Source organism: Myotis yumanensis, unplaced genomic scaffold (assembly GCF_028538775.1).
Source record: "Myotis yumanensis isolate MYYU_CA2020_CCGP unplaced genomic scaffold, mMyoYum1.0.hap1 SCAF_8, whole genome shotgun sequence".
Taxonomy (NCBI): domain Eukaryota; kingdom Metazoa; phylum Chordata; class Mammalia; order Chiroptera; family Vespertilionidae; genus Myotis; species Myotis yumanensis.
In genome coordinates, this window is record NW_027223759.1 from 30,459,946 (window position 1) to 30,487,414 (window position 27,469).

A 27,469-nucleotide genomic window follows, 5' to 3' on the forward strand; every position below is an offset into this window, starting at 1 on the left:
ATCCCTGCCTAGTCTCATTTCTTCCAAGTTTGCTCCACTAACCCCTTCCCCCTATTTATCTTGGTCCTATTTTCCATGTTAGAAACTTGGACTTCTGGTAGACCTTGGTTATCTCCTAATATTTAGAGTGGAGGACTGAAAAGCCTATTGGAAATTCTGAGTATGAGGGTAGGCACTATAGACGGAGACCCCCACGGCGGGTGAGCCAGGTGGCCCATGTGTCAGGGACCGCTGATTTCAGGACCTGTAGTTCTTTCCTTTGGGCCAGGCATTTTCCTCCAAGAAGAGTTTTCTGATCTCCCTCCTAAAGGGTAAGGTCGGGTTGCCAGTGTTCTGGGAGCCAGATAGGGGGAGAAGACTGGGGGTGGCTCTTTAGACCCCCCATTTTGGTGTAGAAGCCCTGCTCACCTGGGCCTGGTGTTCCCCATCCAGAGACCCTTGTTACCATAACAAGAGGGCACCCCGACCTCTGGTGAGAGGACAGTAGTGGAGGAGCAGCATGAGCTGCTTCTATAACAGCTTTCATTCATTCATTCTGATTTTTCTCACGTCTTGAGCCTTTGAGGATTAAGTGATGTAAGTGGGGTTACCTCCTCATTGCCCACATAGCATTCTTGAGTCTGCTAAGTCTGTTTCCATCTGTATTCCCACTTCCAAAAGTGTGTTGTTATAATTTCTTTTGCTGTTCCCTCTGATCTTGAGAATTAGTGTCATTCTTTAAAATCCATTTACTATAGTTTTACTGTGGCTTCAGGGAGCAGAATTAGAAGTGTGGGTTGGATCTGTCATCCTAACCTGGAAAAACATCAGCCATAAGAGCAAACCGTATTGCGGCCTTTGTGTTAGTAACTGTTCTAATGCTTTGTATAAGTAATTCTTTTTTTTAAATAAGTTTTTCATTTTTCAATTACAGTTGACATATGGTGTTATATTAGTTTCAGGTGTATAACATAGTGATTAGACATTTATATAACTTTGGAAGTGATCACCCTGATAAGTCGAGTACCCATCATATAATTCTTTTTAAAAGTTTGAATGACTGATATTCATCACATCTCAGGACAAATCAGTTGGCCATCAAGATTTTCTGGCAAACTGTTTGGCTTTAGTCTGTTTATCTTACTTGTAATGAGTTTGTGCAGAGGAGGACAACAGCGCCCCCCGGAGGAGCCACGCTGGTCTCTCCCGGTCTTTGACTCCCTCATCCTTGCCCCTCTGCTCCCCGCAGAGGAGCGTGCTGCAGCTGCTGCACGGGAGGAGCGACGTGGTGCGCCAGTACATGGCCAGGCTCATCAACGCCATCGCGTCCCTGGCAGAAGGTGAGATGCCAGCTTTTCTTCGAAGAGAAGAGCTAGGCCTTATTGATGCATTTTTTTTTCCCTTTAAAAATGGACGTTCTTCTCCAAGTTTTTTAGAGATGATGTATGTTTCCTCAATTTATGCCTGTTTAATACATCTAAGGTTTTTTGTGAAAATTAGATGTTGTCATATTGCTGTAGTTTATGCCAGAGCAAATTTTGAGTTTTGGAGTTTCTTTTGTAAGTCTTCTGGCTTTATTTTATAAGCTTTCTGTTTTATAACTGTACTTTTTGGATTGCCTTCAGATATATAATAGATAATACATTTTCTATAATTTTCTATGTCAGTACAGTAAGGCTGGTGACACAATTAAAGCTGATCCCAATAATTACATCATTTCCTGCAAAAGACTAGAAGATTTAAAAGCTCCAGAGATAACATGCCAGTGTGACTGAATTCAAATGGTTTTACAAAGTGTCATTATCTCCAGGTTTAATTGGAGCTTTTTTAAGGGTGGATAAGGGAGTTTCGAATGATGACTATATGATGCTCCAAAAACTTGTCCCTTCACTTATTTGTACAGTTTTCATCTGTTTAGCAAACAGTTATGATAAGCCAGAGTATGTGCAGGGACCACTTATATAATACTGTTGAAACTTATGTCCAAAAGTATCATTTGTATCTAGCCACAAGCCCACAACAGGCTAGTGATAATTCAAGCCCTATTCTAGGGTTCCATGTCTGGTCCCCAACCTCTCCGGGCACGTCCAGAAGGAGCAAGGGGTGTGGCCAGAAAGCATTGCTAACGGGTTTATGACCCACAGGTTTCCTTCCCTGTTCTCCTCCTCATTCTGACTTTCGGGTTCAAGATTTCAGGTGAATAAAGGACAGTGCTCCCCACAAGGACACAGTGGGAAATTAGGTTGAGATTACAAGAAGGGGTTTTCTATTACTACATAGTTGATTGACTAAAACCAATTTTGCAGAAGAAATATGTGTTAACTAGAGGCCCGATGCACAAAATTCATGCAAGAGTAGGCCTTCCTTCCCCTGGCTGCCGGCACCAGCTTCCCTCTGGCACCTAGAACTCAGGCTTCCCTCGCAGCCCCAGCTTCATCTGGAAGGTTGTATGGAAGGACATCTGGTCTAATTAGCATATACACTTTTATTTTTATAGATAAGTTTTTTAGAATCTAAAATTATACAAGCTCTGGATGTGCTAAATGCAAAGGTTTCATAGAAAGTGGTTTTGGAGCATGAACTTAACACAAGAGCAATCTTCCCTCTTTTACTTGTTCATCTCTGATTGTGTTACCAGGTCGCCTCTACCTTGCCCAGAGCACGAAGGTGCTGCAGATGCTGGAGGAGAGGCTGAAGGAGGAAGACAAGGATGTCGTCACCCGGGAGAATGTGCTCGGGGCCTTGCAGAAGTTCAGCCTCAGGTGCTGACCGCGCAGCAGGTCACGATGACACCCCAAGGGCAGATGACATTTTTCAGCTAACACCTAGGGCAGGTTCAGTGACTAAGATAGAGCTAGAAAGCTCACCGCGAATCTGATGGAGGAAGATGATTTAAAAGAGCTATTGTAGCCTCCTAGTGAGCATGGTTGTGTCTCAGCCTTCCGGTGGTGACAGTCCCGTGTCCCACGATGAACAGTCACAGCAGGTGGGTGAGGCAGCTCCAGGACCCTGTCCACGTGTCCCAGAAACACCCCGAAGTCTCAGCCCTGACCCTGCTGTGACTTGGAACTGCTCCCCATTAGAAATTTAAAGTCAGACACCCCTTCTGGAGCCAGGTCTGCTGTCCTCACAGAGCTTTCTTTTTCAATCCCTAGCTTTATTGAGGTGTGCTTTACAAACCACCAAGTTCACCCATTTTAAGTGTACAGTTCAGTGATTTTTAGTGTATTACAGAGTTGTACAGCCGTCACCACAGTCTGATTTTAGAACATTCCCATCACCACAGAAGGAGCTTCATGCCTGTTCACAGTCACTCCTCAGTCCAACCCCGAGCCCAGGTGCCCACGACTCTACTTCCCTTAGACCTCCCTGTGCTGGATGTTTGATTAACTGGAATCAGACAAGGTGGCTCCTCTGTGACTGGCTTCTTCCACTTAGCACAGTGTTTTGGAGGTTCATCCATGTTGTACAGCGTGTGTCGGTGCTTTGTTCCTTTGTATTGCTGAATGGCATTCCATTATGTGGAGAGACCGCATTCCTCAGTTAGTGGATACTTGGGTTCTTTCCACTTTTTGGCTATTATGCATGATGCTCCTGTGAACTTTCCATACAGGTCTTTTTATGGTTTTTTTTTTTGTGTTTTTTTTTTTATTGCTTTCAGAGAGGAAGGAAGAGGGAGAGAGAGATAGAAACATCAATGATGAGAGAGGATCATTGATCGGCTGCCTCCTGCACGCCCCCTACTGGGGATTGAACCCACAACCTGGGCATGTGCCCTTGACCGGAATCAAACTCAGGACCCTTCAGTCCACAGGCCGACACTGTATCCACTGAGCAAACTGGCTAGGGTGCATACAGGTCTTTGTGTGACCATGCTTTCATTTCTCCTGGGTAGGTATCTAGGAGTGGAATTGCTGGGTCCTATGCTGATTCTTCCAGCATCCATAGTCCCTCATGACCACCTTGCCTTCTCTTTGACTTTATTAAAAATTCTAGTACCTTGAGTCCTCAACCTTTCCTGACGGTCAGCGCTCTTCTGAACACACTTCCTTCCCATCAGTGTGGGTGACCTGCCAGGCTGCCAAGTGACATTCTCCGTGTGCGTACGCTTGGTGGGAAAGAGTGGCAGGTGGTCAGCTCTTGCTATTTGCCAGGTTCCTGCCAACGAGAATTTCTTATCCCAACTCTATGAATGGAAAAGAACTGTGAATAATCTCCAGAGTTATTACTTCCTCAAATCACATAAACACTTCATTTCTGTTTGTTTAAAAAGATAATAGCTGGCTGGAAAATTTTTAGAAATTCAATAGCTTAGTTAAATAACAGCTAAGATAAGGTGAAGAAATACTTCCGCCTGGTAATGCAAATATTTACTGCCAATTTTTCCTTTTCCTCCAAACAGTCATTTAAGCTTTCTGTTCTGGAAACATGCTAATATTTGTGGGAATTTATGCTAATGTTTCCAGGGTCTCTACGATGAAGGTAGAAAGTAGTTAGGCTCACCAAGAGGGTGCGTCCTCACTGTGTGCTGCTAAAGGTCACTGGTGGGTGCGAAGACCAGCACGAGTAGGTGCCGTCCGCTGGCAGACTCACCATGACCTGTCCCTCAGGAGGTGCACAGCGCTGCTTTGGTTTTCAGAGAATTCAGACGACTGCTGGGGGTGGTACCAGGCTCAATGTTATCAGATCTAAGGCCTGCGTGCTGACAGGACCATTGCACATTCCGACGAGGCACTGCATTTCCTAAGCTGTGACACCTGGACTTTGGGGGGAATACAATTCTGTGTAAATTGTATTATCCAGGTCATTAAGTCATCCTGACTCTGTAGAGCTCTGAATCAAAATGGTAATTGAGCTGGTTTTTTGCTTCTCTTTTATGTTTCCTTTATTTTTTTCACAGAGCAAAATGCCTAAGCTAGATGATAATAGACTAGAGTTTAGTAGATATTTGTTTGTCAGTGAACTATTTCTATGGCTCTGCTTCTCGGGTTAAGTAGACCAAAAGCTATCAATAAATATTTTAAATATTGGAAAGGAAACATTCAAAGTAGGAGGCCTCCTTACTGCCTTATCTTTCTTTAAACTCTTAATCTACCCGTGAAAGGTAAAGAATTTGTTGTTTCAGTTGTATGGGTCTGACAGTGAAATATTCCTCCGCATCAGTATCTCGGGCACTTGGTCTTCTCTGACATGCCTTGCTGTTGCTGTGTCCTCCTGTATGAAGTTTCTCGCCAACTGGAATTGACCTGTGGGCTGTTTCCTCCCAGGCGCCCGCTGCAGACAGCCATGATTCAGGATGGCCTCATCTTCTGGCTGATCGACATTCTAAAGGAGCCCGATTGCCTGTCCGACTACACGCTGGAGTACTCGGTGGCTCTGCTCATGAACCTCTGCCTCCGGAGTGCAGGTCTCGCAGCCTCCCTGCCCGGGCCCCGGCTCCAGGCTCCAGGCTCCAGTGTGTGGGAGGGGAGAGGTCCTGACCCTCGAATCCGATGACCCATGAGCCTGGCATGGCTTCCTCTAGTCTCCCTCGTAGAAAACCGGAGACAGGAGGAGTGTAAAGCATTTCCAACTGGGTATCAAGCTGTGAACTCCTGAAGCCAAAATACCAGTCTGGCCTTGGAAAGAATGTGTATAGATATATATAAATTCCCATAAATATAACCACCCATATGCGATATATGTATGTAGCACCTGCATTAGGAGGGAATTAAATTAGTTCATGTTTTTCTTCATCTTCGTTGCATTACTCAAAGGTAGGAGGTTAAGAATTAGAATCCCTTCTGTCTGAAGGCAGAGAAGTATGTTCCCAAGATTGTACAGGATTAAATTGATGGCCAAGCCTGCTGCCCGCCCTTAATCACAAGTCATTCACGTTCTTGATCAATAAAGGTAATGATGTTAGCTTTTCCATAGGCTCTGCCCCACTTAAGCGATGTGTTCCCTGTGGTGAAAGACGCTTCCTTAGAAGAGCGGCCAAGGCCAGCCTGTGGCTGAGCTCAGCCTGCGTAGCCCAGTGTTGGCAGGTTACGTGGATGGGGGCTCAGGGCTGTTTGTTAGCAGCTCCTTCCCCTTTGGATGCTTTGTAATCTGAAGCCCGGTGCTGCTGACTGAGTCAATGACCACTTCAATCATCTGTTTCAAAACTAGCCTGTGCACCGAGTCATAGCTTTAAACCATTACTAGTTTGTGGTCAGCTTTTCTTACTACCATTGGTTTACCTGCAGGGAGTGTTTTGAAGACCTGTGTGATTTTAATGGTGATGGTCTGTGTGAGGCAGAATTTCACTGCGATGAAGAGCTTGTGCTCTGCCTGAAGGACAATAACCCCATTTGCTGAGCACAGGAGTGTAGCCTATTCCTGTACTTCACTCCACGTCACCCTTTGAAGTGGATAGCAATGATCTACGGGTCCCAGAGGAGGAAACTGGGCCCAGATTGGTGAAGTGACCCACCCAAGGTCACAAGCAGAGGAGCCGAGATTTGTATTCAAGTGTGACTGGCCTTGTGCTTCTGAGTTTAGACACGTCCTGTTTGTTTTGTTTTGTTTTCTTAAGGGAAGAACATGTGCGCCTCAGTGGCAGGCCTCGTACTGAAAGTTCTTTCGGATCTGCTGGGCCATGAAAACCACGAGGTACTCAGCCACAAGGGCTCGGGGCGGGCTGGCCGAGGACAGTTACCACACTCTCCCTTCTGCAAGTATTTGCATAAGCTACTTCAGAGCTTTCATAATTTCTGAATTCTAGACTCAGGAGCAGGAAGTCTTTCCAGCACGCCTCCCTCATTGGCACACCACCAGCACCGGCCTGTGCCAGCTGCCCCTAAGAGTTACTTTTCTCCTTGTCTTCCATGGTGCTCCATTCCCCCCACGTTGACATTCCTCTGTTGTGATTAACATATGTCTGCGAACATATAGGTAGTCTGAAAATGCATTAATATTATGTGTATTTATTTTTTAAAAATATATTTCATTGATTTTTTACAGAGAGGAAGGGAGAGGGATAGAGAGTTAGAAACATCGATGGGAGAGAAACATCGATCAGCTGCCTCCTGCCCACTCCCCACTGGGGATGTGCCCACAACCAAGGTACATGCCCTTGACCGGAATCGAACCTGGGACCCTTCAGTCCGCAGGCCAACGCTCCATCCACCGAGCCAAACCAGTTAGGGCATGTGTATTTATTTTATATAAACAGTGTTGCAGTCTAGATCTCATTACGTTCTTTACATTTTCCCTGCGTTTTCAGGACCTTTCTGTGTTGGTCTGTGCACATCTCTGTGACGAACAGCTCTCACTACTGCAGTTTGGGCTTCCATTCACAGCCCTCCCACTTTCCCTGCCCGCTCCCCAGGGCTGCCGGCTCCCCAGGGCTGCCGGCTCCCCAGGGCTGCCCGCTCCCCAAGGCTGCCTGCTCCCCAAGGCTGCCCACTCCACAGGACTGCGCACTCCCTAGGGCTGCCCACTCCACAGGACTGCCCGCTCCCCAGGGCTGCCCGCTCCCCAGGGCTGCCCACTCCCCAAGGCTGCCCGCTCCACAGGACTGCCCGCTCCCCAGGGCTGCCCACTCTGTAGGGCTGTCCACTTTGGTTGCCTCCAACTCGCTGCCACCTGTGAAGTGCACCTCTGAGTAAAACGGGAGAAACAAGTATAAATCTCAACGACACCGGCTCCAGTCAGTGGTGGAGGCACGTGAGGGGCAGAGCAGAGCCTCCACCGGGAGCTCAGGAAGTGCTCCCTCTGACATGTCTGAGCTGGTGTGAGAGGAGGAGTCATAGCTTTGCAGTGGGGAGTGCACCCAGCAAAGTGAACTGTTAGGACCAGGGCCCAGGCACAAGGCATGTCTCAGCATGGTGCGGGCGTCCCCTACAGTGTGGACTCTGCAGTGTGCACTTCACGGCGGCAGGGAGGGAGGTGATAGAGGCCAAACCCGAAGGGTCCTGCGTGCGCACTGAGGAGGTGAGACGGCCCAGGTGGACTGTGGCCGGTGTCCGAGGTAGGGAGAGCGGGGATTTGGGCAGTGATGTGACAGTTGGACTAAAGGGTGCGAATCAAAGGTAGAGACTCATTTGGAGGTTGGTGTAGCCTAGGTCATGGACATGTTGTCTGAACAAGGGCAGTAGCATGCGGATGGGAAAGGGGTTCCTATCAAACACAGAGTGGGGACTCCACAAAGGAGAGTAAAGAGAGAGAGGAGTCGGTGATGACTCCTGAGTTGCCAGCCCGGATGACCGATGGTGGGTTCTGGACTCTTGGTTACAGCTGTCACTGGGACATGCAGATGGGGAACACCTGTCATTTGGAGACACTCCGTCCTCATCAGCCAGTGTCTCAGTGTGCTGTTTGGTAATTGCGTTGTCTAGTATATGAGAACTTACAAGTGACTGTTTTTTCTCCCCTTAAAGATACAGCCGTACGTGAATGGAGCACTGTACAGCATTCTCTCTATCCCATCCGTCCGTGAGGAAGCGAGAGCGATGGTAAGGAACACTCTGAGACACATATCCGCTTCTGTCAGTGCCCCGTCACTGTGAGAGCAAGGGCTTCCTGGACTGACCCCTGGAGGGTTCTTAGGCAGATTATGAACTCCCAGAATTGTACACTAGACACATACAGGGTGTCCCCCGGAGTGTACACACACTTCAACAGCCGGTAGTTCAATTTTGAAAATGAAATGTATTTGAATAAACACAGCCTTTATCATCATTCAACATGTGTGTATACATTTTTCTGGGACAGCCTATCTTTGCAGTTTTTTGATGAGAGTCTGTAGCTTTTATCAGACTCTCAAGGGATCCCTTCAGTGATTAAGAACCACAATGTTAGAAAGTTACCAGCAGGTTTATTTTTGGAAAGTTATCGACATTCTTTTTTAAATTTAAACAGCTTGTGTAAATTTGGGATTGGGGATGATTATGGATTTCCTAGTAGCAGAAGCTTAGCAGGTAAATGGTGAGATGGAGAAACCATCACTCAGATTCACCTGCAGGACTCCCGGAGGAATCGTGGCAGCCTGAGAATTGGTACAATCAAAACTCCCTGAATCTACAAGCATTATAGAGCAGTGGTTCTCAACCTTCCTAATGCCGCGACCCTTTAATACAGTTCCTCATGTTGTGATGACCCCAATCATAAAATTATTTTTGTTGCTACTTCATAACTGTAATTTTGCTACTGTTATGAATCATAATGTAAATATCTGATATGCAGGATGTATTTTCATTGTTACAAATTGAACATAATTAAAGCATAGTGATTAATCACAAACACAATATGTAATTATCTATGTGTTTTCTGATGGTCTTAGGCGACCCCTGTGAAAGGGTCATTTGACCCCCAAAGGGGTCGCGACCCACAGGCTGAGAACCGCTGGTCTAGAGCAACCCAGTGGGACAGAAAGGCTGGTGAAGATGACATACAGCCCAGACGTGGCTTGTTTGCTAAACAGTGAATTCAGTGTTTAATGTGTCTACGTTAGTGCTTGTATTTGAAGTTTAAAACAAGCCACAGGTGGTTAGTGTCGTGTCTGGCGATGACAGATGTATCTAGATCTGATACCCCAAACCCTGGAGTTTTGTCCTCGGGATGGGATAGAGAGGATGTGAAACCCCGTTAACAGTGTACATATTAAATGCTGTGATAGCCCAGCCGGCCTGGTTCAGTGATTGAGCATCGACCTGTGAACCGAGAGGTCGTGGTTCGATTCCCGGTCAGGGCACATGCCCGGGTTGTAGGCTCGATCCCCAGTGTGGAGCGTGCAGGAGGCAGCCAGTCAATGATTCTCTCTCATCATTGATGTTTCTATCTCTCTCTCCCTCTCCCTTCCTCTCTGAAATCAATAAAAAATATATATTTTTTAAATGTGATAAAAGGATTAAATGTATTTCCAGAGGCTAAATTTAGTCTGAGACCAACAAGACATGCCTTCCACATGGTTTTGCGTACTTAGAAGAATTGTTCAGTCTTCTAGTTGGTCATCTAAATTACATCATCAGTTACACTAGAGACAACTCATTTAACCGTTCTGTGTGGTCACAAGTCAACAATGGGAGTTAATTGCCTACTGCTTTTAAATTAAAACTCTCTTTTCTCAATACAAAACGGGAGAATAAACATGATTAAATTCTGCATGATGGTCATTCAGGTGGAAGAGAGGAATTGCCAGCCAACTAGGGCACAAGGAACAAAACGTGGGCTGCAGAGAAAGAAAGAATGGAGGTGACAGGGAATTAAACAGGTGAAAGGCAGCATGGAGGAAAGACCTGCAGGGCAACGGTGGAAAGGCCGGAGGGGATGGCAGTGAAGGGACAGGGACCAAGTGGGGAGGAGAGACACGAAGTTGTAAGACATTAGAGAGGGTGGCCCCCAGAGGTCATCCTGGCCGGGGTGGTAGGGGAGAAAGAGAGGGAAAGAGCTCAGAGACTGTGACCATGTCCAGCGGTCTCAACTGGAGTCCCAGCAGGAGAGGAGAGAGCCATAACGGGCAGAAGAAAGGTTGCATAAACAAGGTGTCTAGGAAATCCCCAAATGTTTGGAAATGAAAGTGTTGCTACTTGTAAGAGTCATCTATTGCTGCATAACAAGTTACCCCAAAGCTCAGTGGCTTAAAAGCTTTTTTACCCCTCTCCGTTTCTGTGGGACAAAGTTCAGGAGCAGGTTAGTGGGATGGTTCCAGCTGTGATGGTCTCGTGTTGTTTTAGCCAGGACTTCAGCCCCGGCAGCCAAGGCTTTAGTTCTAGTTGAGTCTGTTCAGATTTTCCTTTATGGTTTCAGACATGCGTTTCTAGACAGCCTCTGAATGACTGTACTGTGGGCTTGAAGAAGAAAACCTGGACCACTTAGGAAAGGTGTAAGCAGCACAGCCTCCCTCGGGCATTTTAACGGGCGTTGAAGTCAAGTCTGGAGGAACCCGGCAGCCTGAGCGGGGAAGCTTCTGGACACAGCACCGAAGTGGTTGCCTGTTTAACTGTTCGTAAGAGAGGCCACTCAGGGAGATTGTGGCCAAACTCTCAAAACCCTGAGATTTCCCACAGTTCACTCTTATCCCTGAGGAAGTCTTTCAATTGATAAAGGAATTACATTCTCTTTGCATATGACTAGAATATAGATAATCAGGCAGTGAGGGGGAAACATCATAATCTCACCACCTTCCTCAGCTCCTGATGTGCTGGGAAGGGGAGGCAGAGCCGCCTCTCAGCCTGCTGGTGTTCGCAGGCGTGCACAGCCCGTCTCCATGAGAAACCACTAAAACCTCCACCTCTGACTCACTTATTCTCCTTTGCTCATCGATGCAGAAAAGGAGCTTTACCAGAGATGCTCATTTCAACATGTTTTTAATTTATTGCCCGGCCGCCGTGGCTCAGTGGTTGAGCATCATACTATGAACCAGGAGGTCACAGTTCGATTCCTGGTCAGGACACATGCCTGGGTTTCGGGCTTGATCTCCAGTGGGGGCGTGCAGGAGGCAGACAATCAATGATTCTCTCTCACTGATGTTTCTATCTCTCTCTCCCCTCTCCCTTCTCCTCTGAAATCAATTTTAAAAATGTATCTTTATTATTGAAGGTATTACAGGTGTCCCCTTTCTCCCCCTGTTGACTCCCTCTACACCCCCTCCCCCAGGCCTTCACCACACTATCAACATGTTTGTAATAGAACTGGAAGCAGCATGAGTGCCTGGTAACAGAGGAATTGCTAATGAAATTATGTCCCTTTGCCCCAACTATTCATGGCCATTGAAGATGATAATTAGGAAAAGCAGTGTGAGGCAGTGTAGAAAAATGTTATTGTATAATGAGAGATAAAAGTAGACTATGACAGCATAACAACTCTGATTTTGCAACTGTGTAAAACATTTGTGTACTTGTGGGAAATGACCAAGACTACATAAAAGTTATATTAGTACCAAATGCTATTACGTGGTTTTAAATAATAGGGAGAGAAAGATAAATGAGTGCCCTGAAGCCTGTGTGAGCTTTGAGAGACTGCCGCGGTCTGGGCCGCAGAGCAGAGCAGAGCAGCGGGGCTGCCCTAGCCCATCGCACCGCTGCCTGCGTCCGGGGCGGGGGCAGCTGGGCTGGAGTCCTGGGTAGGTGAACCCGCCAAACGTTCTGCCTGGGCTGCTGCAGACCAGGTGCCCGGTCAGGAGCTGGGTTAGCAGCCACGCTGCCGGGAGGATGCCCACGTGCTCCATAGGCTGCTCCGGTGACAGCTGGACCACGGCAGCTTGTACCATGACCCTGGGCCCACGGCTCACGCCCGTGAAGCCAAAAAAACCTGCCTCTGCTGTCCCCAAAGGACTGGATGCTGCTGCTTCCCACCTGTCACATTGCCCACTTCCCAATCAGCCTCACGTGGGTACATTGATTGGCAGAATCTGGGTCATGTGCCTGGAGAATTTTTTATTAAGAAATCTTCCCTCAAATGATCCTGCTAATTACAGAGAAGGAAGTCGTGGTTTTCATTTTCTTTTTCTTTTTTTTAACCCCTAAGTAACAACTGAGCTAGAGCTACATGCAAGAGAGCAAGTGGGAAAAAATATATTTTTCAATATATGAGCAGATGATCGTTTGCAAAAGTAACGTCTGGGAAGGAAAAGATAGAGGAGAGCCTGAGTGCACATCTCACTCCACTGACTACAGACATTGACCTTGACGGTGCATGGTGACCCGGTCTTTGGCCTTTTGGGGCTTATACTGCTTTTGCTTCACACGCTCTTCCTCCTCTGCCCTCACCTTGGGTGGAGGTGAGAATGGGGAGACCAGTTTAGGAGACGGAGAGGCATAAACTCAGCGTTCCTGACAGTGAAGGGCCTGTCGCTTTGGTCAGACAAGCCCAGGCATCTGACGGTCCCGAAGGAGCCCTCAGCACTGCTGACCACGCCTTCTTGGAAATGCTCATCTCGACTTAAGGACTTTCCAGAGCTCTTTCCTCCCGACCCTCCTTCAGGTTCTCCTGTGCGCTTGTCTTCCTCTGCCCGCCTGTTCGCTAAGGTTCCGTCCTCACCCTCTTCTCACTCTGCTGTCACTGGGAGCCTCCTGTATCCCTTGGCTTTAGCTGCCAGCTCTCTCTCCTGAGCCACCAGCCCCACAACAAGCAGTCTCAGCCCTTGATGGAGCATCTGCTGTGTGCCGGCCATTGGACTAGACACTGTATTTTTAGGCTTAATTCACAAACGACGAGATGCACAGGCCCTGCATGTACAGTTTAATACATTTGACAGATGTATACACCTACAAAACCAACACCCGATGATATACTTTATCTTTAAAGCTCTCACGTTTGCTCAAGTTGCTATCCTCACTTTGTAGTTGAGAGAGGTTACGTAACGTGACCGAGGTCACAGAGTTAACTCGGGGGGAGCTAGGATGATAATCCAGATTTAACTCTCTAGAAGGAGATGATGCTCTGCTTTATTTTTTATTTTATTTATTGATTTAGAGAGAGGACGGGGGAAAGAGAGAGAAACATTGATTTGTTGTCCCACTTATTTATGCATTCGTTGGTTGCTTCTTGTATGTGCCCTGGCCGGGTTCAACCCCACAACCTTGGCATAGCAGGACAATGCTCTACCTGCTGAGATACCCAGCCAGGACTAATGCTCTGTTTTACATGATGGGAATCACCGTATTTAAAGCTACTCTTGGCACTTCTTTAATTCAGTTCTAGAGCTATGGATTCCAACCTGGCCTGCATGAGAAGGGAACTTGTTAGCTCAGATAACTGGACAGTCCAGGCGTAAGTTTCAGGCACAGCTTGACCAGGGTCCACATGTTCCCAGATCCATTTCTTTGCCAGCACCTCTGGACTCTGCTTCCTCTTTTGAGTTCATGATTAGATACTCGTTTCCCTCGTGGTGGTGAGAAAACTTCGTCAGGTCCAGCCACACATACTCATTCACATCATGCAAGGAAAGAGAAGGAGGAAATAGACACTTAGCTCTACATTTCCCTGAAATTCTGTTAGTATTGAAAGTTATGATGTCAGTGTTTTGTAATAAAGTAAATAATACATAATGTAGTGACTTTATAATTCTTTTGATACAAACAGAATAACTGCTTTAAAAAAGGTCCTATTTGTTCATTTATTTCCCTGAGCATAGATTTTACTTTTCAAAGACCAAATTTGGCCCTAAAATCTAGAAGGCAGTGTGTAAATTTAAGGAAAACACAGGAAAGACCCTCCTCCCACCCAAAAAAAACAACAACAACATATTGCCAAACTAAAGGAAATATTTATGCAGTAAAGTTGTATGACCGTTGTTTTTTGTTGTTTTACTAAATGTGTTGTAATTGGGTCAGATAATCAACCAAAAAGGAAATAATTTGTGCATTATAAAAAGAACAAAAAGAATTTTTAGTGCTGAGCTGAAGACTTATTTTTGTGCATAGAGAAGAAAGTGTTTGGGGGGGATTAGCTGAAACTACGACATGTTAACGGTTATCTCTCCAATGCCTTAGGGAATGGAAGACATCCTTCGCTGCTTCATGAAAGAAGGCAACGCTGAAATGATCCGCCAGATCGAATTCATCATCAAGCAGCTTAATTCAGGTCCGTTTGATGCAAGAATCTATAAGCTATCTTTTTAATCTTTCACATGTGCCAGAAAGATATGAGAGGGCTTGTCATATCTTGGACTACCCGGTTGAAACAAAAGTTCAACCAGGTAGTCAAGGCCACATTTTCCCAAATCAACAATCACTTATCACACTTGAGGCTGATAGTCAACAAAACCCTTCTCTACCTGTAAGTTCCCTTTATGTGGGTCTCCTAATTCCTCCCCCCACCTCCAAAGAGTGGCTTCCCCGAGTCCTCGGGTAAATAATGAAGACAGATGCCTGTCTTCCCAGCGCCACGGCAGAAAACGTGATCCTCCTTTCACATGCACTCATTCACTCCAGGAAAAGTTATGTTGCCATTGAGAGCATGGGAGGATGTGATCTCCTTTCTATCCAGCTTCCTCCATTACCATGACAACCCACATTCCATAATGAGCAGAAAGGCTGGTGAGGGATGCTCTGGATGGGACTGGGGTGGTGGGGAAACTCAGCGCTTTCTGTGGATTGCCGACACCCTCATCCTGACTTGTACATGTGCCAGGGGCACCTGCACTGCCAGCACCTAGGGGCCAAACATGTCACTTATGTCTCTCTACCTGTCCTTCCTTGACTCCAGACCACCACTGAGAGTCCAAGTGCACAAATCTGTTCAGCACACGAACAAGGTGAAACACGGAATCTCTCCATCTCTGCTCCGATTCCAAGTCAGCAGCTTGGCCGAGGCCAGGCAGAGGGATGCCAGGTGCCCTTTCCTGGAAGAAGCCTGCAGGTGGTTCCTCCAGCTCCCGGTGCACAGCCTGGCTGCACAGAGCAGCCCCCTCCCCACTTAAACCAGAACCTCTGGGGGCCCAGCTGCGAACAGTGTTTAAAGCTTCGAGGTGATTCCAAATGCAGCCAAAGTAGCGAATCCCTGTCTCGGAAACGGGGAGGCATAGGAGGGCCTCACAGGGCTCCTGACGGGCAGGAGGCAGCGGGGCAGCGGGCAGGAGGCAGGGGGGCAGCAGCCAGGAGTCTGAGAGCTCGGCTCCCTTCAGGCCGGACCCATTTCCACCTGAACACCTTCCTCTGGTTTTCATGGAGCAAGTGCGATTCATCCCAAATTCAGGCGGACAGGAATAGGGCTTTATTTTCTGCAACCACTTCGATTCTGACTTTGAGCCTCCATTCTGCTGAGTGGACATATTAAAAAAAATTAAGTGAAAGAAAACCTTACCCTCAGTCCCGGCTGTGGCTGCTCCCTAACCTTCTGTGGGTAGCAGCCCCAGCTTGGGAAGGTGGCGAATTGCCGGGGAAAGCTGTTCCCTGTCTTCTCCAGGGTCACCGCCCCGCTGAGGCTCCCTCCCGGGCCAGGGCTCCTCTGCAGCTGCAGGGTCCTGCTGTCGGGCCTCCCCTTCAGGGCCGACTGCGTTGCAGTTTTACCGACACTCACCACCTCCATTTCCTGGTCAGCCCTCCCACCTCTCTGGCAGCCAAGAAGCAGGGTGGGCCCCTCACTCTCCATCTCTGGCTAGAAAACATCTCTTTTCCTTCCATAAAACTGGCACTTGGACCAGTTTGCTGAAGAATGTGAGTTGGGAGGGGTCGGTGTACATTTCTGTCCGGGATGTGCTTTGGCAAGAAGTTATCTGGGCAGAGCTGGGCTGTGTAACCTTGTGTGTTCAGGAAAAGCTTGGGAAATACCTACTTAACCCAGTAAGTTCCAGTTTAAATAGAGACTATCTGAAGTATTTCCCTTTTATCTCAAGCACCTCAGATATTCTGTACGCAAAGGACAATGGCAGGGCCCAGAGTTGCTTCCCCAGGAGTCTGCTACTCTGACACAACGTTAGAAAGTCGTTGAACATTTGGACGGAGGCCAGACTGGCGAGCACAAATACCCTAACCAGCAATGCGATGGACCTGGAGGAGGAGGAGCTGGAGAGCGGCTGTCCAGTCGGCTTCCTCCTCAGGGGCAAACTGACAGCAGAGTGGGAGGCAGCAGTAGCTCGCTGGTGTAAGATCCGTACAATGGCATGGCCTCATTTTAGTTGCGTGAACATAAGAACCTGTGATTGGGTTTTCAGACTTTCAAGTCCCTCTCAGTCCTCCAGTGCTGTTTTCCCAATAGAGTTTGAAGATTTTCAAGTACAGAGATTCCAGTATATTTTGGAACCTAACCCACAGGTGGGGAAGGACTACTCTGGTGAGGCCTAAGGGGTAACCCAGCCCTCAGCTAGGGGAGCAGGTACTGGCCGGTCCCTGAAGAGAGGACACGAAGGCCTGACCGGTCACGGCTCTCAGGGAAGGAAGGGTACTGGCAGCTGCTGAGCCACGCCCTGGTAGTTACTGGGGAGCCACCACCGGGAACAGTGTGGGGCAGGGCTCATGTTCCCTCCCCCCAGAGAGGAAAGCCGAGGTCTCTAAGCACTTCAGTTCCCAGGACTGGGTGGTTCTGAGATAGGATGAGTCTGAACCAATCGGCTCAGGGATGGGAATATGGCTGGAGCAGCCTGTGGCCTCATGAAATGTCTAAGCTTCTTTTTTTAAAGGCATTTCTGTGTTTGAAAAGAAAGGGTTGTCACCTCCATTTGAAAGCTGCTTGCTTGCAGGCCCTTTGGGGAAGGTGGAGTTCGGTCATGCTGCCCAGGGTCCGGTGGGGAATAGTCAGGTAATTAGCTTCAGAGTGACAACAGCCTCCTGTCTGCAGAGTGGCTTTCTGACAAAACAGATTCCATGACGACAGCTCGGCCCAAGAGAGGCATGGAGGCTTGCAGGCCCCACAGGTGTGTCCTGCTGGCCATAGGCCAGCTAAGTCAGTGGGCCTTCCCTTTAGAATGAGGGCTGTTTCAAGGACAGCGGCTGGGCTGTCCCGAGGTTTCTACATATTCCCTTCTAGGAAGTGGCTTGGGCTTGATTAGTTAGGGTGAATCTGCCACCAGTCTTCAAGAGTAATAGCCTTTGGTTCCTTCTTTCCTCCTACTTCCTGTTTGACTTCCTGTCCTCTTTCAGGCATTCTTTACTTTCATGTCATCTGTTCAAGAAATGAGTGCTAATGAGGAAGGTGCAGAAGGGACACAGAGATGAGTACGCCAGGGGCGGTGTTCCCAGGGACTCACTATCCAGCACAGTGGGTGAGGAAGATCCCAGGCAAGTCAGCAGTCATCGTTAGTAAACATGGATTGTCCAAAAGTGGTGATCATGATCAGGTTGTAGATAAATGCCGAGTGTGTTCAGGGGAGACACTGGCGACTGCTCAGTGAGGGATCGAGGAAGGCGTCATGGAGGGAAAGTAACTAAGTTCTATGTAATGCCTGCTGTGGACCTGGCCCTGGGCCAGGTGGTTTAGTTCTGGCGTGTGTAAGACCCTCCCGACAACCCTAGGAAGTAGGTGGTCTCATACCCATTTTACAGACAAAGAAACAGAGGCTCATTCTTTCTGTGACTCCACTGCCCTACTAATGTATTCCTCCTTTGTAAACTCTTTTAAGATCTAGCAGTGAACCCTGCGAGCCTTCAGGAACCCTACCTGCCATGACCACTCCCCCTGGATTAGCCTGTGGCCTCATGAAATGTCTAAGATTCTCTCCCTTTTTTTAAGGCTTTTCCATATTTGAAAGTAAAGGTTTGTCATTGATGAACATCGGAGCATCTGCGTTTTGAAAGCCACTTGCTTGCAGGCCCTTTGCGGAAGGTGGAAACATCATGGGGTTTAAAAATTAGAATCAGTTTGAATCTCAACTCTGTGACTCACTGGGAATGTGGCCATAAACAAGTCCCTTATCCTCTCTGTGTCTCCATTTGCTATAAAATGGGGATAAGAGGCGACAAAATCTTCGTTAGGATTCAGTGAAATAACTTGTGTGGCAGGATCCAGCACAAGGCCTAGCAACAATATTGGCTTCCTCTCCCCTGAATGCCCCTGAAATTGTGTGTTGGCTTTTAATTTTTCTCATGCAACTACTAGTGTGTTCTGGTAAAAATGGAGAGATGTATTTAAAATCAAACTATGGCTGAAATAGTACCAGGAGCGTGACTGCTTTGATGTAACTTATTCTCACTAGGGTGTTTACAGGTCTCTGCAGAGCCCCAGGATTTTGTTGACCAAGGCTCCCAACTGTGTTCACAGTCACTCATGGATTTTTTTTCTTTATAGAAGAGTTCCCGGATGGTGTTCTTGAATCTGATGATGATGAAGATGAAGATGATGAGGTAAGTTGGAGGTTCTTCACACCCATAGGAAACTTGTGTCAGACTATTCTGAGTCCCTTCCTTGCCTTGAAAAGTTAGTCTGGAAAAGGAGATTTTTCTCCCTGCTACCTTTCTCACGGTTCTGTAGGTTGGCTGGAGTTCGGTTGGAGGGTTTTCTGCTGGTCTTGCTCGGGGTGGAATGTGGCTGCTGCTGGCCACGCACCCTCCAGGGCCTCTCTCCACGGGGCCACTGATCACTCCGGGGTCTAGCCTGGACTTCCTTATCAGTCAGCCGCTGGGCTCCAAGAGGGAAGAAGTGGCAGCTTCTGATCCTCTTCTGGGCTCAGCAGTCTCAGAGCATCGCTTCTGCGGCCTCTGCTCAGGGTGCATCCCACGACCAGCCCAGGGTGTGGGCCGGCAGTTAGACTCCACCAGCAGGAGGTTCGGGGGAACCAGCAGGAGGTTCATGTTGGGGCCATGTCTGAAGTCTGTCTGCTGCATGGCGGGTGTGCGTCCTGCCACCAGCACGGGGATGCCACACCCGGTGGCACTAGGGATTTCTGGGAGGTCGAAAGATAATTCTTCAACAGGAGTTTTTTGCTTTGAAGGGGCCTCCACCTGCCTTCCATGGCGGGAATGTTGGGCATGAGGCTCACGGTGAGAATCTGTAGTGTGCAAGTACAGGGTGTGGTTCAGAGCTGGCAGTACTAACCAGTTTACTGGGTTCTTTTGCATTCTTTTGATCTGGGTTTCCTCAGATGTGAAAAATCTGCTTACCTGTTGTTTTAGAGCGTGGAGGTTCAGAAGTAATGTGGGTGTGTCTCGTGAAGTGGTACAGAGAACGGTGGCTCATCAGCTGGAGAGGCGATTTCAGATGACATGCCTTCTCACTGTTTTCCCTTCAGACCTACAAAGAACGTACCCGGTGTCCTCCCTAGTTCTCTGTAGCTCTAAATGGTTTGTGTTCTTTCTGTTTTGTGGGGAGTGAAGGCTGGGAGGTGCCTTTTTATTTGGAGTTGCATCTTTCAGTTTAAAAGGTTTGTAAAAGCCAAGTTTCTGTCCATTGAGGTCATCCGATGGGGAGATAGTTCATTTAGGAGCCCTCAGCAGGGAGAACAGCTGTGCTGAGTGAGACCTGCAAGTGTAGGTCCCTCCTCAGGCCATTTTCTTCACGGGCTGCAGGTGGCACCAGTGAGTGTTCTGGCTCACTGGGCTTGGGGGGCAAGCACAGTTCTGGACCTCCGCCCACATCCAGGCCAGCACCTCCTCCAGGCCCTTCCTCCGCAAAGGTGGGCCGAGAGGGCAGGGGGCCAGCTGCAGGCACCAGAGAGATAATGGCAGTAAAATCTGGTTTAGAACAGGGATCAGCACAATTTTTCTGTAAAGAGGAAGATAGCGAATATTTTAGGCTTTGCAGGCCACAGGGTCTCTGTTGCAACCACTCAAAGTAGCGATCAGCAATACAAAACTGGATGGCTGTGACTGTGTTCCCATAAAACTTTATTTGTAGATAGTAAAATTTGAATTTTGTATGACTTATATGTCACTAAATTTTTTTTCAAATATTTAAAAATGTAAAAATCCATCTTAGCCTGCTAACCTTCCAAAAACAGGCCACCTTTGCCAAGCCGGCTCCCTGACCCAGGCTTCTCGGGGCTGTGATAGGACACCACCTCTGTGCCTGGCCCTTCAGTGCTGTGTTAAATTATATTTTGAGTTAATATCTTATTTAATTTTAATAACTTGTCATCGTGTCCCAAAGTTCCTCTCAAGATCTGTTTTTCCCTTCCTGTGTTACCCCTTTGGGGTTTTTTTCTGTTTTGTTGCTATTAACCCCTTTATTTTTGTATTGCAAGGGAAAATTCATTTGGTTCAACTGTTCTAGTTGACAGAAATTCAACTTTTGGAAATTTCTCTGTGAAAGCAATTATAGTCTACTATAAATGAAGGAATATAGAGATCTTTTCATTTTCTGGGCTTTTTGCAACTTTGAAGTTTTTTAAAAATATTTTTATTGATATCAGAGAGGAAGGGAGAGAGAGAGAGATAGAAACATCAATGATGAGAGAATCATTGATCAGCTGCCTCCTGCACGCCCCCCACTGGGGATCGAGCCTGCAACCCGGGCATGTGCCCTTGACTGGAATCAAACCCGGGACCCTTCAGTCCACAGGCCGGCGCTCTATCCACTGAGCCAAACCGGCTAGGGCCCTAGAAGTTTAGATGGAAGATGATAAGGAAAGGATTTGGCGTTTGGGGCCAACTCTACTTTGTGATGAATCAGGTCAGCAGATCCTGGACTCTCCCTCCCTGACCATTCACTGCAGAGTGTTAGTGAGGGTGACCTGCTCTGCTCCACTTCCACCGAGGGCAGGTGTTACTTTTAAAATTGCCTTTAAAATTTAGAAAGTGAGAGATGCTTAGACTAAAGGAAATTTTCCAAAAATCACTTGAGCAAGTGGCACTGTTGTTGGAATGTGGCTGTCACTCCCAAGGTGACAACTTTGCCGGAGACAGCAGAGTGACTTTCAGAGCCTTAGAGTCAAACGTCATCTGGCTCAGAAATGTAAAGTATTCTTTAATGTAATATTTAGACCCAGAACGCAGATAGATAGTGGAGCCATTATTTTCAGTTGGTTGCTTCGTGCCTCCCAAGATACAGTGGCTGTGGGGCAGGGGCCGTCGCCGGGGAAGTCGTGCTCCCTTCACCTCACATTGAGCTGAAACCCCTGCACTTACAGCTTCGGCAGGGGTCCTGCTCCACTGGACACACTCAACAGGACCCTGGGAGCAAAATCTAAGGTTTTCTGTCTAATTTATGAAAATGGAACAACTTGTTCTGATGGTTAACACTTACTTAGTAGTTATGACTGATATACATACATTTATGTGTCAGAATTTTTAAAAATTTAAAGGTGGATCTAGAAATGTTTTTTTATGCCTTGTAGACTGTCCAAGATATAATGTCAGATGGAAAAAGGAAATTGCAAAGTAATGTGCACAGTGTGATTCTATTTCAGAAAAAAATAAACATATAAAACACACATCCTTCTGAATTATATTTGTGCTTATCTGTCCATGTAGCAGAAAGTTGTGGAAGTTCCGCCCTCTTTGTTGACCCCAGACACTACCAGGGGTGTAGGGAGGAGGACGTGTGGGTGAGAGGTGAAGAGAGGCCTGATCAGCGGAAGTGGGAAGTGAGAAGGGCTTCCCACTGGACCAGAGGTCATTTGCGGAGCAGACTGATGGGGCAAAGGCCAAACTGAGTGGTTGAGGAGCATGAGGAAATGAGAGAATGGAGCTGATTAGGACATACAGCTCTTTCCACAGACCTGGCTGTGAGCAAGCGGAGAGGTAGACGGCAGCTAAACAGGGCATTTTTGTTTTGTTTTCATTGAGGGAGCCCTGAGCATGTTTCAGTGCGGGTGGGAAGGATCCAGTAGAGAGGGAGGGGCTGAACATTCAGGGCAGGAGAAGAGAGAGACGATGGCGTCAGGGCAGATGTTTTCATTATTTCCTAAGTTGCTTCTTATACTCTCTTGGCCCACAAACTCCAGACCCATTCTTCTGAGAAGTGAAACAATCATTAGATGAGCTTGGACAGGATATACAAGATCATGGACAGATGACAAGTACAATTTAAGGGGTCAAGCACATCTCATCTAGTGCTTTGAAGAAATGCATTATTTAATACAATTTGTTAGTCTTTAGGTATTGGGAAACTATCAAGCTCACAGTCGCAGATACAAGTGTTTTTTAATTATTTTCTCTTGGCATTTCAAATTTTATTATTGATAATAGATACCATCCGTTGTTCTCCTTGAAGTGACAGGCTCACCTCACTAATTTTTGAAGCAATGTCTGCCAAATACCCAAGTCTGAAGAACCAGTTTGTCATTCTTTCAAGTAAAAATGGTGCTCCTTGAAAACAGTGCCTCATTCAGCCGGCAGCTCAGATAACCTCACAAATGCTTTTCCTCTGGAAAACCATCATGTGCATCCCACTGCTACACAGATGGGCCACAAGAGCCAAGATTTATTTTTTTTCCCCATTTTGTTTATTTATTTATTTATTTATTGCTTAAAGTATTACAAAGGGTATTACATATGTCTCCTTTTTTTTCCCCGCCCTTGACAATCCCCTGGCCTCCCCTACCCCCCAGTGTCTTATGTCCATTGGTTATGCTTATCTGCATGCATACACGTCCTTCGGTTGATCTCTTACCCGCCCCCTCCTGCCCCCCAACCCTCCCCGGCCTTCCCGCTGTAGTTTGACAGTCTGTTCGAGGCAGCTCTGCCTCTGTATCTATTTTTGTTCATAAGTTTATAATGGTCTTTATTATCCATAAATGAGTGAGATCATGTGGTATTTTTCCTTCATTGACTAGCTTATTTCACTTAGCATAATGCTCTCCAGCTCCATCCATGCGGTTGCAAATTGTAAGAGTTCCTTCTTTTTTACAGTAGCATAGTATTCCATTGTGTAGATGTACCACAGTTTTCTAATCCATTCATCTACTGATGGGCACTTAGGCTGTTTCCAGATCTTAGCTATGGTGAATTGTAGAGCCAAGATTTATTAACATTAATTCCAGCTGTTTCATCAAGGACATTGTTAAATGAAACTGACCGTCATCTTCCTATCATCTATCTGTCATCTTTACCTGTCACTAGTCTACCTACATGTGGACAATACAATGACTATACGGGGTTTGCCTAATTGATACTCACACACCAGTGGTTTTACCTTCATTGCTTTTGCACCATCAGTGCAGATGTCAGGGCAGCTGTTCCAGGATAAACCGTGAACGTCAATAAAAGTGTTCAATACGTTAAGTATTTCAGCCAACACCACTTGTGTTTTGTTGCCAAGCATTTCCATAAAAGATCTTTGATGAGGAGTTACTGTTGACACTGGATGAATGCAAGGCAAATAGCAAGTCCAGGCATAATTCTGCAAATGAGATATTAATTCAACATTTATGTTTGCAGCTTAATCTTTATTCAACAAGCTACTGTTTTATTGGAAAGGAGCATGCTGTAATTCTTTTCCAGCTTCCCGTCCAGCAGGCATCAGCAACATTAGCTGTACAAGGCCATGGTGTATGTTTCTCCAACCAAGGCACTACAATAACTTACCCTTCCAGGTTCTTCAGTGGCTTTGTTTTTTAAATATTTTTTGTGAGGGGACAAAAGTTTTAGTTGTGTGGAAAAAAATAATAATGGAGAGAGTTCCTGTATACCCATCATGTAGCTTCAGTGGCTTTTAAATCTAGTTTGAAAACATTTTCAGTTTTTTACTTTTAAAGAAAACATCTATAATTTGTATAATTATAATAAATATAAACATCTATGTTTAAAATATCCAAATTCTTTTTCTTTAAACTCTTACTAATTGGTCTCAAAATCATACCTGAAACTATTCTAATGTTTTCTGTTTCATAAGACACAATAAGGTAAATTATTGACATTTATAAAACAGGGAAAGATAGTGTCCATCATATTTCTGTCTTTTATCTGCAGTTTCGCCCTTGGGACAGCTTCCTCCCCGCCTAAGTCACAGAACTTTCTGATGAGTCAGTTTCACTTTCTCAGCATCTTTCCATCTGTGATGCAGCTTTAGGTTAAGAAAGCAAGTCCTGTCCCAACCAATTTGGCTCAGTGGATAGAGCGTCGGCCTGCAGACTGAAAGGTCCCAGGTTCGATTCCGGTCAAGGGCATGTACCTTGGTTGCAGGCACAACCCCAGTGGGAGGTGTGCAGGAGGCAGCTGATCAATGTTTCTCTCTCATCAATGTTTCTAACTCTCTATCCTTCTCCCTTCCTCTCTGTAAAAAAATCAATAGAATATATTTTAAAAAAGGAAAAAAGAAAGCAAGTCCTCTGCTCTCCCTTTTATAAGCCAGTGATCCAGTCTTAAAACCATAGGAAAAAGGTATTATGAACAAATTTTCTTGTCTTTTATCTTTTATTTTAGAATGAATTTTTTTTTAATCCTCACCCGAGGATATGTTTTTTATTGATTCTAGAGAGAAAGGAAAGGAAAAGAGAAAGAGAGAGAGAGAGAGAGAGGGAGAGAAAGAAAAAGAAAGAGAAACATCAACGTGAGAGAGAAACATCAATCAGGGTATCAAACCTGCAACCTGGGTATGTGCCTTGACTGGGAATTAAACCCGTGATCTTCAGTGCATAGATCCAACCAACTGAGCCACATGAGCCAGGGCCACATGAGTCTTAAATTTCTAAATAGTAACAGTTTTAGAGATATTTTAAAAACTCAGAAAAGTTTGTTTTGATTATAAAAATACTATTGTAAAATAAAACAGTAAGTGTACTTCTAGCCTATTTCTGCATAGGAAAAAGGAAAACTTCAGTATTTCAAAATAATGATTTGTTGGGTGATAATGAAGCATAGCAGTTATAGTAGATATAACTAAAGGTGGCCAGGAAAAGCACAGTAGAATTATTGAGAACAAACTTAGCTTTGAAAATCAGAAAACAGGGATACTGAAGCATACATTACATTAGCTATAGGGGTCATAGCACCACTGGTCACATAGCCTCCAGAAAACCTCAGTAGATAAGAAAAAGACAGATCTTATTACATTAAAATAACTATATTATTTTATGTATATACTAGAGGCCTGGTGCACAAAAATTTGTGCACTCGGGGGGGGGGGGGGGTCCCCAGCCCGGCCTGTGCCCTCTTGCAGTCTGGGATCCCTCGGGAGATAACGACCTGCTGGCTTAGGCCTGCTTCTGGGTGGCAGAGGGCAGGCCCAATCCCTAGGTGCAGCCCCTGGTCAGGCTTAGAGCAGGGCCGATTGGGGAGTTGGGGCGCCGCCCCGTCATGCACAGAGCAGGGCAGATCGGGAGGTTGCGATGCCACCCTCAGTCACGCTCAGGGTAGGGCCGATTGGGGGGTTGGGGCACCGCCCCCTGTCACACTCAAGGCAGGGTCGATGGGGAGGTTGCGGCGCCACCCCCTGTGACGCACAGAGCAGGGTCAATCAGGGGGTTGAGGAGCTCCCCCCGTCACGCACAGAGCAGGGCCGATCAGGGGGTTGAGGAGCTCCCCGCTGTCACTCACAGAGTAGGGCCGATAGGGGAGTTGGGGCACCGCCCCCTGTCACACACAGAGCAGGGCGGATAAGGGGGTTGGGGCGCTGCACCCTGTCACACTCAGGGCAGGGCCAATGGGGAGGTTATGGCTCTACCGTGTCACACACAGAGCAGGGCCGATCAGGGGGTTGGTGCACTGCACCCTGTCAAACACAGAGCCGCAGGGCAATCAGGGGATTGGGGAGCTCCCCCCTATCAGGCACAGAGCAGGGCCCGTGGGCGGGGGGGGTTGGGGTGCCACACCCTATCACACACAGAGCAGGGCCGATCAGGGGGTTGGGGAGCTCCACCCTGTCACACACAGAACAGGGCAGATAGGGAGGTTGTGGCCCCGCCCCCTGTAACACACAGAGCCGCAGGGCGATCAGGGGGTTTGGGCGCTGCCCCCGTCACGCTGATCCCGGTGCCGGGAGCCTCACTGCTCTGCTGATCCCGGTGCCGGGAGGCATATTACCCTTTTACTATATAGGATAGAGGCCTGGTGCACGGGTAGGGGCCAGATGGTTTGCCCTGAAGGGTGTCCTGGATCAGGTTGGGGGTCCCCACTGGGGTGCCTGGCCTGTCTGGGTGAGGGGCTGAGGTCTGTTTTCTGGAAGCGAGTGACTGAAGCTTCCAACCGCTCCTTGTTTTCTTTTTTTTCTTTTTTTTATTCTGGGCCAGCTTTAGCTCTGAGGCCTCACCGCTGAAAACATCGATACAATGTTGCTAAAGCCCGGCTGAATGAAAGCCGGTTTCTGGGGTTTTGTTTATCTTCTTATTTGCAACATAGTACATAGTTGCTTAGAGTTGTAGCTCAGAGGCTGGCAGCGCAGGCGGGGAACGTTGGAGTCCGCAGCAAGCAAGCCTCATGTTCGCTTCCAGCTGCCTGGCTGCCGGCCGCCATCTTGGCTGACAGTTAATTTGCATATACTCACTGATTAGCCAATGAAAAGGGTAGCGGTCGTACGCTAATTACCATGTTTCTCTTTTATTAGTGTAGATTATAATAAATATATACCTCTGTATATATTATAATAAATACATACATCTATTGTATATGATATCTATATACACTGAATGGCCAGATTATTATGACAGGCCAGAGTATTATGACCACCCCATCAGTACTTCGTTGGGCCACCTTTTGTCTTCAATACTGTGGCGATTCTTCTTGGCATTGACTCCATGAGTTGTTGGAAGGTGATGCGAGGAATCTGACACCAGGCCTGATGAATAGCACTGTCCAGTTCTGTGAGATCTGATGGTTGTGGAACCAGCTGCCTGATGGCTCTTTTAACTTCGTCCCACAAATGCTCAATTGGATAGAGATCTGATGATTGTGGGGGCCACCTAAGCAAGGTAAAGTCTCCCTCATGTTCTTGAAAGCACTCCTGCACAGTACGAGCACCGTGGCATGGTGCATTGTCTTGTTGGAAGAAGCCATCTCCATTGGGATACGCCATCAACATGATAGGATGAACTTGATCAGCAATGATACTTAGGTATGTTGGGCTATTCAGACGTTTATAATGATCTGGCCCTCTAGCAACTTCAGCGCAAAATTATAGCTAATTTGCCTACAAACGTCAGGTGGTCATAATAATCTGGCTACTCAGTGTATATAAAAGACTAAGCGACCATTATGACCAGTTGACCAAACAACTGGTC

General features: G+C 46.9%; 1 protein-coding gene across 2 annotated transcripts in view; it reads left to right on the forward strand.

Moving 5' to 3' along the window:
• ARMC9 (armadillo repeat containing 9) overlaps nucleotides 1-27,469 on the forward strand; it is a 104,563-nt gene that overhangs the window by 38,471 nt on the left and 38,623 nt on the right. For both annotated transcript variants that reach the window (XM_070422378.1, XM_070422379.1), the window contains exons 13-19: nucleotides 1,229-1,319; nucleotides 2,618-2,741; nucleotides 5,247-5,386; nucleotides 6,536-6,612; nucleotides 8,382-8,456; nucleotides 14,436-14,526; nucleotides 18,667-18,722. In XM_070422378.1, coding sequence (XP_070278479.1) covers nucleotides 1,229-1,319; nucleotides 2,618-2,741; nucleotides 5,247-5,386; nucleotides 6,536-6,612; nucleotides 8,382-8,456; nucleotides 14,436-14,526; nucleotides 18,667-18,722 — 654 coding nt within the window. The remainder of the gene's footprint in view (nucleotides 1-1,228; nucleotides 1,320-2,617; nucleotides 2,742-5,246; nucleotides 5,387-6,535; nucleotides 6,613-8,381; nucleotides 8,457-14,435; nucleotides 14,527-18,666; nucleotides 18,723-27,469) is intronic.